The sequence below is a fragment of the Syngnathoides biaculeatus genome, chromosome 12 (assembly GCF_019802595.1).
Source record: "Syngnathoides biaculeatus isolate LvHL_M chromosome 12, ASM1980259v1, whole genome shotgun sequence".
NCBI lineage: Eukaryota > Metazoa > Chordata > Actinopteri > Syngnathiformes > Syngnathidae > Syngnathoides > Syngnathoides biaculeatus.
This window is the reverse complement of record NC_084651.1, coordinates 30,123,102-30,135,840: the sequence shown is the minus strand read 5'-3', so window position 1 is coordinate 30,135,840 and position 12,739 is coordinate 30,123,102. Positions and strand designations below refer to the sequence as shown.

The 12,739-nt window shown below is 41.1% G+C and overlaps 1 protein-coding gene across 16 annotated transcripts in view; it reads right to left on the bottom strand.

Moving 5' to 3' along the window:
* nvl (nuclear VCP like) overlaps nt 1-12,739 on the bottom strand; it is a 167,483-nt gene that overhangs the window by 130,972 nt on the left and 23,772 nt on the right. For all 16 annotated transcript variants that reach the window (XR_009797373.1, XR_009797372.1, XR_009797374.1 and 13 more), the window contains 3 exons: nt 7,297-7,491; nt 6,501-6,588; nt 1,707-1,795 (listed from right to left, as the gene is read on the bottom strand). Coding sequence is in view for 10 of the 16 variants with exons in the window: in XM_061836670.1 (XP_061692654.1) it covers nt 1,707-1,795; nt 6,501-6,588; nt 7,297-7,491 (372 nt within the window). In the remaining 6 variants the exon portion in view is untranslated. The remainder of the gene's footprint in view (nt 1-1,706; nt 1,796-6,500; nt 6,589-7,296; nt 7,492-12,739) is intronic.

Here is a 12,739-nt window from a genome sequence, read left to right as displayed (position 1 = left end):
ACACTGGTACTGTACAACCTCTTCACGGATTTATTCATCTTTTTTCATCATGGGCCCCCAGAAATTGATGGCCAGTGCCAGTGACAAGACTTGTATTGTCCATCAAAACAAAACAAGAAATTATCGAGTAATAAAAAGGCATGCAGCATGTGATTTTGAGAGGGTTGAAGTGGAGGTTGAACCTGAAGTTGAGGAAATTGTTTGGCTGGGAAAGGTTGAGGACATTGATAAGTCTGTTCAGGAGCACCACAAGGATCTTTCGATGTTCAGGAGCACCATGAGGGTCTTTCGATGGAGGAGCTAAAGGAGTTAAAGGCAATGCTACACAAGGCAATGCAGGAGCAGTTTGGTGAGGAGAGCGTAGAGGAGGAGGCAACCACTATTCCCTCAGCCAGAATAAAAGAAGCGTTGACGAAATTCCATGACATTTCCGAATTTATTCAAAAGAATCATCCATAAAATGTGTTAAAGAGTTAGGTATTGCTCACTTCGATGACATTTGCCTTGCTACTTCACGAAACATTGAAAATTAATATTAATTTTGAAATCATCATTTGTGGTGTTTATTAATTTTAGTGGAATTAAGTTGTATGTGTGCCTCCTCCTCCTTCCCCCATGATGCCTTGTCACACACATACTTTTCATCATTGCTCAATGCTAAAGGTAATATAACTTTTTTTTTATTATTCTTTACATTATGTACACTTTTTGGCAGTTGGGTTCAGGGGCTTGGAACGGATTACGCAATTTACATGCAAAATGCATTTCTCCTTGCGAAAAATTCAAGTTACGAAATCACTTCCGGAACGGATTATTTTCATAAATAGAGGTATCACTGTGTTTTTTTAAATAGAAAACAAAAAGTTAACTTCCCAAATTTTCAAAATAATAGACTTTAAAGCTGTAATTTATACATGGTGATACTGTGGTGTTTTTGGTCAAGGTTATTATACCATCGAAATATAATACGTTACCATGACTCAGTTAACAGTAAGTAAGTAAGTTTCTTTCGGCTTGTTCCGTTAGGGGTCGCCACAGCGTGACATCTCAGATGAACGAACTCATATTTGTTTGGTATAGTTTTTTATTTTACGCCGGGTGCCCTTCCTGACGTAACCCCTCTTGGGGACTCAGTTAAGAGTCTGTTATTTCAAATCGTTCATAATTCATCCACCCGGACAACGACCCCAGTTTCAGATCAAGAAGAAATGCCCCAATTCATGATGCTTCCACTACAATGCTTCACTTTTGATTTAGTGTGCGTCTGGTGCTGAGTGAACTTTCATACTCATCAACGGGGTGGGAGGGTTTGGTGGTGGTGGTGGGGTGTTCTGTTGGGATTTCCGACCCATTAATGTACACATCTAAAACTGAACATGTCCTGAATGTTGCGTCATCTGCTTATATTCACAGTCCTCTCATTACAAAAACTACAAAGGTCAACTTTAAAATGGTGCAAGATGTTTCAGTGTTTTTTGTTTTTTTTTTTTTTCCCCAAAGAATTGGTCAAATTCTTAATTGGACAACCAAGGGGGCAATCACCTTTAGAGATTCAACCTCAATCTAACAAGGCTTCTGAAACCTGGGATAGGATGATTTTAAAAAGGTTTTCATTAGTGCCAAACAGTGGATACATCTGGACATAAGATCTCTGGGTCACAGTATGGTTAAATATTGTGGAAAAATTGATAGAAAGTGTGACTTACTGTCAATGTCCCTTCATTACCACCAACATCTTCAAACTTTAGAGTGGAATACTGGAGCTTTGTTGATCTTGATTTCGCCAAGAGAATTCCTTAATTTTAAGACCACACCAAGAAATAAGATATATTAGTAAAATTATTTGCATTTCTATGCATACATAACAGTTAAGAATCCTATTGAGGGGTAATAATATAATTTGTGCTCATAATATAGTGATAAGCAAATCACAAAATATAGCCATGGACTGCAATGTCATGCTGTGTGAACCATTTTGCGCCTTTCTTCAAAATACCCTCGTACAGTGCAGTACTTTTTTTTCCCTCGCTCTGGTTGCTTCGGTATGTTAACTTTTTTTCTGGCCGATGAGCTTGTTTTTATTTTCATTTTTTAAATAGAAGCAGTGACATGAATATTTTTAAACCTGCGGAACAGTTTTTTAATAGTTTTTTTTTTAGTCAGTTGTTGCCACATCCAAATAATTTTTGATACCCCTCACCATTATGAGAGAGTGGCCTGCTAATTACCACCGGCTCGCTATTGGCAACAAGACCAGCAATCAAGATGCCTTCCTCTTCCATTGAGGACTATCATAGACCGCTACAGTGTGGATGTAAAACCTGAAAATGAAAATCAACCGTCTTGAATATTAGGATATTAGGGAATGAAACCACTTGATGTCTCAAAGTGGTGAGCAAAACTCTATGAAGAGATGGCCACTAACCCCAACAAAGGACGGATGTGAACTGTCGAAACAAAAAAATTACCCAGCAGTTCTCCATTGAATTTGCTGGGAGCAAATCCAAAATATATAGATATCCTTGTAAAGAAGGAACACAACAACAGCAGACAACCAAGGAATCCAACTTGCTTGCGTTGTGTTCTGCCTCAACCCCGAGTGACCAGTTACAGAGGTTGCAGTGAAGGCAAGAAAAAAGAATCCGATCAATGCTACACATTGACAGATTTACAAATACATTTGACAAGACAAGACCTTGGACAAGTACAGTGAAGAAAATAAGTATTTGAACACCCGGCTCTATTGCAAGTTCTCCCACTTAGAAATCATGGAGGGGTCTGAAATTTTCATTGTAGATGCATGTCCACTGTGAGAGAAATAATCTAAAAAGAAAAATCCAGAAATCAAAATGTATGATTTTTTTAGCAATTTATTTGCGTGATAAAGCTGCAAATAAGTATTTGAACACCTGACAAAAACAATATTAATAATTGGCAGCCTTTGTTTGCAATTACAGAGGTCAAACATTTCCAGTAGTAGTTTTGTACCGACAATCTTGGCTGGACAGGCCTACCACCGTTCGTTTATATCCCGGCAGCTGACACCGTCTGCCACTCTGGACAATGGCTTATGACACTTGTGAGTGAACCAACTCCAACTGTGGACATTTATTGGGCCCGACATGAATCAGAAACACCGCTCAAACCTGGTCTCATACATCAATTTCTGTTGTGGAAACCCTGGTTAAACACTCTTCGGGCTTACCTGCCTCCACAAGATCCATACCATTGAGAACTTTGCATACATACAAGGTGATGCTTGGGACATTACATCCACACATATATACGCAGCAGGAGAGGGTGTAGCGGCATCCTGCTCTCTTACACCAGATCAAATGACATGGTTCAAAATGCAGGAAGAGTCAGTACCCCACATTTCACTCGCTCTGTCTCTAGGACACGAGGCCCGGCAGCTGGGACCTATGGTGAAACGACTGACTCAAATGACTGATTGGGAGAACACACCACTCCCTAACGTACAGACCTCCAAATCTGCGGATGCATACTGCATCATTGTTCCTGATGCACCACCGACAACTAATATCACCATATTAGAACACGAGACCCTAACAAGAGAACACGGACGTGACTACTCTGACCATGACGACGCCGAGTCAATGTTAAACTGCCTAAATTAGTTTGGTCCTCTGGACCCTTTGATTTTGGACATTGTACTCAGACATCAGACATTAAAATCACTGTTTTTTCAGGATCTTTTGTTTACAGACCTCAATATCCTTGGCCCGTGGCTGCTAAGCAGGGGATTGAGGACACTCACTGGTCTGTAGAAATCTGGAGTCCTGGAAACATCCACCTCTTTGTGGTGTACACCACTCAGGCCAGTTTTAAAAGCAGATGGTAACATTTATCGTATGGTGCATGATTTGAGAGCCGTTAATTATGGAATGACCACACCATTGTTACCTGTACCAGACCCCACAGAATCTTGTCTTCCATCACACCAGATTTTAAATACTTCACAGCAACTGATTTGGCAAATGCATTCTTCTGTGTCCCACTCGCACCCGAGTGGAGACACTTTTCTGCATTTAAATATCAGGGACACAATTTTCAATACAGCAGGTTTCCACAAGGCTTCAAAAATTCACCTGGAATCTTTAATCAATGTTTGAAATCATTGCTATAGGTTCTAAAACTCACAGACGAATGTAAACTCCTGATGTATGTTGATGACCTCCTGTTGGCAGCCCCAACAGCAGAGTCGTGTTTGTCTCCAACTAAACTGCTGATCTCTCTGTTCAACCTCTGACTAATGGTAGGGTCCTGTTCATTGACGGTTGCTGTTACCGGAAGCTGGATGGCTCTTTGCCTGTGGCGGCTGCCGTAGTGGAGCAGCAGCCCCCAGGTGAATTTTTTTTTTTTTCCTATTCCGTACAAACATCTGCTCCCTCAGCCCAGACAGCGGAAGTGCTTGCACTCTGTCTTGCACTGGAACTGACGGTCGGACAATCTGTCACTGTCTATTCTGACTCACCTTACACTGTTTTGGCTGCTGTGTTGGACCTGTCTGCATGGAAACGGAATGACTTTAAAAAAAGCCAAAGGTAGCCCATTGCAGATTTGACACAGATCCAACGATTAGACAAAGTCCTGGCCAAACCTTCAGCGGTGGCCATAGTCAAAGTCCCTGCCCACTCCAAATCCACTTCAACCACAGCCCTCGGCAATAATCCTGCCGACTAGGCTGCGGGCTATGTCCCAGAGATGCTTGTCGAATTATCTGACAAATCCTCTCCTGACCTGCCCGGACCGCCGTCTCTGAGTGAATTGGTGAAAAAAACAGCACAAAAGATATTTTGAGCAAAACTCACTCTATGGCTCTTTGGCTTTAAACAGAACCCTGAGACTATCACAGAGTAGGTGGATTTATACAAAGACTTGATTACACACAGGTGGATTCTATTTATCATCATCAGTCAACATTGGATCATTCAGAGATCCTCACTGAACTTTTTGAGTGCGTTTGCTGCATTGAAAGTGAAGGTGCTGAATAATATTGCAGGTTTGTATTATAGGTTTGTATAAATCCATCCATTTTCTTAGCCGCTTATCCTCTCAAGGGTATCATTAGTGCTGGAGCCTATCCCAGCTGTCAACGGGCAGGAGGCAGTGTACACCCAGAACTGGTTCCCAGCCAATCACAGGACATATAGAGACAATTAGCTGCACTCACAACCAAACCTTTGGGCAATTTACAGAGTCCAATTAACGTTGCATGTTTTTGGGATGTGGGAGAAAACCCAAGCAGGCACGGGGAGTCCATGCAAACTCCACACAGTGAGGGCTGGGGTAGAACTCGTGTCCTCAAAAACTGTGAGGTCAACGCTTCCCAGCTGCGCCACTCTGCCGTCGTTTGTATACAATATTATCCTGTTTTTGTAGTTGAGAATGGTCAAATGATTTGCTGCAATTAAACATTTTTCGCCAAGAATGACATATGCTGCTTTCATTCAACCATGTCAATAGAGTTCAAAGTTTTCAGGAAATAAAAAATTATCAACATACAGCCGCAACTTGTCTTTCAGCAAAAGCTCTTCGCAGTTTTGGTACTCTCTGTGGGAGAGCTGATCTTAGGTTAGCCCATGACCATTTGGATTATCCAGAGGAGTCATGGGAAAAAGCTATATGGTCACATGAGACCAAAATATAACTTTTTGGTGTGATTTCCACTCTCTGTGTTGGAGGAGGAAAAATGAGGAATACCTTCACAAAAACATCATCCCTACTGTGAACCATCATGCTTTATGGGTGTTTTTCTGCACATTGGACAGGATCACTGCACTGTATTAAGGAAAGGACGATGGGGCTCTCTATTGCGAGATTTTGGGAAACAACCTCCCTTCCTCTGTTCGAGGATAGAAGTCATTTCTGGGTCTTCCAACACGACATTTACCCGAAACACACAGCCAGGATAACCGAAGAGTAGCTCTGTAAATAAAGCATATCAAGGTTCCCGGGTGGCCCAGCCAGTCATCAGACGTAAACCCAATAGAAAATCTTTGGAGGGAATTCAAACAGAGTTTCTCAGCGACAGCCAAGAAACCTGGATGATCTGGAGAAGATCTATGTGGGGGAATGAGTTAAAAACCTTGCTGCAGTGTACACAAGTCTGGCAAAAAAATGAAAAAAGGCAACTGTACCAATTGTTAACATTGATTCTCACAGGTGTTCAAATAATTATTTTGCTAACTGTACATACATGAATACATACAAGTTGGGGAGAATGACTCCTTTATCTACATTGTGCTATGTTACAGACTTAATTGTAAAGAAAATCGCCATAAAATATACCGAAAAGACAAGGTAAAAACTGAGTTGTGCAAATTTATTGAAAATGTAAACATTTGAAATAAATATAACTGAATGTTTAATACAGGTACTCCAGACTTCATGTCGATTAACAATAGTGATTGGGATTGCATGAGACTAATTGGGTAATTTAGCTTTCCAAGTAGGAATTGCTGTTACATTCAACATACCTGTCTTGCTTGTTGTCAGGGTGTTTTCATGAGTCCTATTTTTTCTTTTCACTGACTTTTTGCCACCCTCCAAAACGGAAACTTCTTTCTGTTGTTAAAAAAATGTGATCTAGTCAAGGAATGCAACGGCGAAAAATAACCAGTTAACAAGTTGTGCAACAGTATGCAAAATCCACAGTTTGTATCTTATTTTTGTGGTCACAGTTTTCAATTCAGTTTATAACAGGGAAAGTTCAATCCATTTTTAATTATCAATGTTTGTTTTTGTCACGCTTTTTTCTGGTCTCTTACCTAGGACCTGTTTTCCATGAGTGAATTAACCAACCAGGGGCATGAAGCCTCAGAAAACTTAGCTCCAAGGATCAATGTGACACACAAACCCTTCCACAACGATAAAGTGACTGCTTCCAGGAGGGGTCACTCAGACTGGTCACTAAAATCCAGTCCTTCCCCACCCTAATACTGTACTGTCATCAAGCAAGAGGTCAAGCACTTCATCAACAAAATGAAACTTTCCACCTGTGTCCCATAACATCTTACCAAAGCCCTGGGTAACAGTCACATTGATTATATTTCGTCTTTAATTAACCAAACATGCATATTTTGGGTTTGGATTGGCTTAGGTACAGTATCTGAAGAAATATCACAAGCACATGAAGACCAAGCCAACTCTGTACACTATAAGTTCAGAGCCGAGATTCAAACTCCAAACCTCAAAATTTCAAGGCAGGTGTGCTAACCACGAGGGCGCCACTGTAAGAAACACATTCTTCACAAAGGGAACGTTCACACTTACGTTTACTGAATCAAGGGGCTTATCTTTACTCAAGTCGATGAAGGTGCTGGTCTTTGCTGGTCCTCGATCAATGAACCACCCTCTTCTGGACACTGCACTTGTATCAGGCATCTCTCGAAACGTAGAGGAGGAGATGGAATCACAGTTTCCTTTCCGGTAAAGTGATGTAAGAGAGCTGTTCATGTGACTGGTGTTCTGGAGGTGTCAATAAACAGTCATCTATTAATTACAATGGTTGTGTTGGCACTTTGCATGTTGCCCATTATGTCATGGTAAGCACTCAATGCAATACATTGTGTGAAACAGCTGCAAATAAGTATTTGAACACCTGTCTATCAGGTAGACTTCTGACCCTTAAAGACCTGTTAGTCCGCCTTTAAATGTCCACCTCCACTCCATGTATTATTCTGAATCAGATGCACCTGTGTGAGGTCATTAGCTGTATAGAGACACCTGTGCACCGCATACAATCAGTAAGACTCAAACTTGTAACATTGCAAGACCAAAGAGCTGTCCAAAGACACCAGAGACAAAATTGTACAACTCCACAGAGCTGGGAAGGGTTACAGAGAAATAGTCAAGCAGCTTGGGGAAAAAAGGTCCACTGTTGGAACAATCATTAGAAAATGGAAGAAGCTAAACATGACTGTCAATCTCAATTGGAGTGGACCCTCACGCAAGATATCACCTCGCGGGGTCTCAATGATCCTTAGAAAAGTGAGGAATAATCCCAGGACGACACGACAGGACCTGAAAAGAGCTGGGACCACTTTTCAAGGTTGGTAAGTAATCCAAGGTGACTGTAGGTAATATACGAAGAAGAAGTGTCTGCAAACCTGGTGAAGAACTACAGGAATTGTTTGACCTCTGTAATTGCAAACAAAGGCTACTGTACCAAATATTAACATTGGTTTTCTCAGGTGTTATACTTATTTGCATATTTGAAAAAATATATACATAAAAATATGTATGCGTGTATATAAAAATATAAACAAATAATATACAATAAAAGTACAATTAAAAACAGCGTGCAGCGCAAAAAAATATTTTTAAGATTGGAAATGCTCTAAAAAGCATTTTTAAAAATAGTTTTCAACCTGTATTTAAAATCATTCACACTTGGGGCTGACATCACCTGTTATAAACTTAATCCGTTTGTGTACAGCATAATAGCTAAAGGCTGCGTCACCATGTTTGCCTTGGGCTCTGCACTCCACAATTTGACCTGAGTCAGTCGATCTCAAAGCTCTATTTGGTTTGTAGTCCGTAATCATTTATTTCATGTATTCAGGATCTCAACCATTTTGTGATTTATAGACCAGTGGCAGAATTTAAAATCTATTCCAAAGATGAATGGAAGCCACTGAAAGGACTTCAGAATTTGCGTTACAATGAAGAAAATAAGTATTTGATCACCCTGCTATATTGCAAGTTCTCCCAGTTGGAAATAATGAAGGGGTCTGAAATTTTCATCGTAGGTGCATGTCCACTGTGAGAGAGGGAATCTACAAAGAAAGATCCAGAAATAACAATGTATGATTTAACAATTTATTTGTGTGATACAGCTGCAAATAAGTATTTGAACACCTGAGAAAATCAATGTTAACATATGGTACAGTAGCTTTTGTTTGAATTACAAAGGTCAAACGTTTCCTGTAGTTCTTCGCCAGGTTTGCACACACTGCAGGAGGGATTTTGGCCTACTCCTCCACACAGATCTACTCTATATCAGACAGGTTTCTGGGCTGTCACTGAGAAACACGGAGTTTCACCTCCCTACAAAGGTTTTCCATTGTGTTTAGGTCTGGAAACTGGCTAGGCCACGCCAGAACCTTGATATGCTTCTTACAGAACCACTCCTTGTTTTTTCTGGCTGTGTGCCTTGGGTCATTGTCATGTTGAAAGACCCAGCCATACATGGCGGGGTCATCCTCTCCTTAATAGAGTGCAGTCGTCCTGTCCCATGTGCAGAAAAACACGCCCACAGCATGATGCTACCACCCCCAGGCTTCACAGTAGGGATGGTGTTCTTGGGATGGAACTCATAATTCGTTTTCCTCCAAACACGGTTAGTGGAATTCTGGCCAAAAAGTTCAATTTTGGTCTCATCTGACGACAAAAATTTTTGCCATGACTCCTCTGTATCATCCAAATGGTCATTGGCAAATTTAAGACAGGCCTTGACATGTACTAGTTTAAGCAGGGGAACCTTCCGTGCTATGCATGATTTCAAACCATGACGTCTTAGTGTATTACCAACCTTGGAAACAGTGGTCTCAGCTCTTTTCAGGTCATTGACCAAGTCCTGTCGTGTAGTCCTGGACTGATTCCTCACCTTGCAAAGGATCTTTCAGACCCCACGAGATGATATCTTGCGTGGGGCTCCACTCGGATTGAGATTGACAGTCATGTTTAGCTTCGACCATTTTTGTATTATTGCTCCAACAGTGGACCTTTTTTCGCCAAGCTGCTTGGCAATTTCTCCGTAGCCCTTGCCAGCCGTGTGGAGTTCTACAATTTTATCTCTGGTGTCTTTGGAAAGCTCTTTGGTCTTGGTCATGTTACAAGTGTGAGTCTTACTGATTGTATGGGTGGACATGTCTTTATGCAGTGAACGACCTCACACAGGTGCATTTGATTCAGGATAATACATGCAGTGGAGGTGGACTTTTCAAGGTGGACTCAGAATTCTAGCTGATAGACAGGTGTTTAAATACTTATTTGCAGCTGTATCACACAAATCGTTAAAAAGAAATCTTTCATCATGATTTCTGGATTTTTCTTTTTAAATTAACTCTCTCACAGTGGATGTGCACCTACAATTAAAATTTCAGACCCCTCATGATTTCTAAGTGGGAGAACTTACAATATAGCAGGGTGTTCAAAAACTTATTTTCTTCACTGTATATGCTCTGAGCTCTTTCTTAGTTCTCATTAGAACCCAAGTTGCACCATTCTGAATGTGTTGCAGCTGTTTCATGTTCTTTTGGGGTAGTCCAGTCAGAAGACCATGATAGCAGTTAAATCTACTTGAGATATAAGCATGGATGATCTTTTCCTGTCTGCTTGACACATATAAGCCTTCACTCTAGATATGTTCTTCAGATGGTAAAAGGCAGGTATTGTGATTGATTTGATCTGACTCTTGAAACGTCAGAATCGATGAGAACATCAAGGTTTTGGACTTGTTCTTTGGTTCTTAAAGATAGTGAGTCTCAGTATTTACAAACAGCAATTTTCTTTTCTTTATTACCAAAAACAATTTTCTCAGTTTCGGTGAAGAAAAGTTTGCCTTATCCACTTATCTGGTTTCGACAGTGGCACAACACCTCAATTGAACTATAATGATCTGGAGCCCCTGCTGAATATAACTTTCATCTGGATAGCTATGATATGACATAACAGGAGGTTTAAATGTGTGGAAATTTAGTGAAAACTACAGAAAAAACAAAGGGAAGATATGCAGAGAGACTTGACTACAAAATTCCAGGTTCACATACATAAACAAGATATAGGAGGAATGATTCAACGAATGAACGTGCATGCAATGCGCACCAGATGGGGACATACAAAGGAAAGAAAATAGCCGACGGGGGTGCACTGGCCCGAGTCAATGTTTTGGATGTTAGCTGGAACCAAGAGCGTGAAAAAGAGCCAGGTGAGGAAAAGGATCACTGCTTTGTGTAGTTTCGAGTTTCGACCTAACTTTGTATTTGGTATCAAACCCAGGATATTCATTCCATTCTATTTTCCAAGCTGCTTATCCTCATAAGTGTCCCAGGAGTGCTGGAACCTATCCCAGCTAACTTTGGGCAAAGGTTGGACAACACATCTTAAGCTAAAAACAATTCCCATCTTTTGCACCGTCTCAGATATTATGTTTAAAATATACGTATAATGATTGTTTCAACCTTTGTTTGGTCAAAAAGCAACTAAAAGTTAATCACTTAACCTTTTGGATCATTTGAGACATAAAACAACCATATCATTCTTTTCAAACTGACTTGGCAGCAGATTTTTACGAGGAAAGGCATGACATTGATTTTACGATATAGACTTGAAAGATTCAAGCAGGGACTCTGTGTTTCAGAGTAGGAATTTAACACTAAATATTGCAGTCATTGGAATTCAGCTTGCAGTGCCTCTTAAGCAACTGCAGGGTTTGCTCATGCTCCACTAAGGATGCCAGAGAGTCCAACTGGGAGAGAGCCTCTTGAAAGTTAAAAATGTCCAAACAGGGGCTCTTCTAACACCCCACCGGTTTCATGGGGAAGCCAGGTTAACTAATCCACTGAGGCCAGCCTAACAAAAGACATTGGATTGCATTATTCCGAAATGTCATGTTTTGTCATAATGTCGCTTTCCACACTGAAAGTTTTGGTTTGCCAGTCAGACACATATCTGGTAGAGAGTATCCAATAAATCCCCACCACCTTTGATGGCCCCGGAACCAGCTCAGGGAAAGTGTCTATATATGAGCGTATAAATGTGTTAGGAGATCAGGAAATTGCAAATTTGGGGAAAAAAAATGAAAAAAATTTTAACAAACAATATTTGGTCAAAAACTCTACAGCCACCTCTCCAAATTGCTTCCATACTTCCGCGGGCATGTCATCAGGACCAACTGCCCTTCGATTTTTCATCATCTTTAATGCCTTTCTAACTTCCCTATTACTAATCATTGCCACTTCCTGGTCCTTCACACTTGCCTCCTTTCCTCTTCCTTCTCATTTTTTTCCATCAACTTCTCAAAGTATTTTTTCCATCAATTTCACACACTGGCACCAGTCAACACTTTTGTATCTCTAACTTTAACCATCTGCTGCATATCCTTCCCATCTGTATCACTGTCTGCCCAACCTGTAGGGATCCTTTTCTCCATCTTTCGTGTCCAACGTGGTGTACCTGTCACCATGTGCCTCTCGTTTATTTTTCACCACTTCTACCTTTGCCCTACGTCGTATATCAATGTATTACTTTCACCTCTCCCCCGGGGTCTCTTTCCGGTGAGACCTGCCTGGAACAACTCACCAGGGAGACGTCCGGTAGGCATCCAGATCATATGCCCCAGCCACCTCATCTGGCTCTTCTCAATGTGGAAGAATAGCGGCTCAACACTGAGCACCTCCTGGATGAATCCAAACGAATCTCACAGGGAGACCCGGACCGCATGGGGAGGAAACTTATTTCAGACGCTATTTTCAGAGATCCTGTTCTTTCGGTCACAACCCGCAGCTCGTGACCATAGGTCAGGGGAGGAACATAGACTGACCGGTCCATTGAGAGCTTTGTCTTTCAGCTTAGGTCCTTTTTTACCACATTACTGCCGACACTGCAACGATCCGCCTGTCGATCTCCCGTTCTATTCTTCCTGCAATGGTGAACAAGACCCCAAGACTGAGGACATTGGTTTCAGATTATGGAGGTGCTGATTTGCATCCCA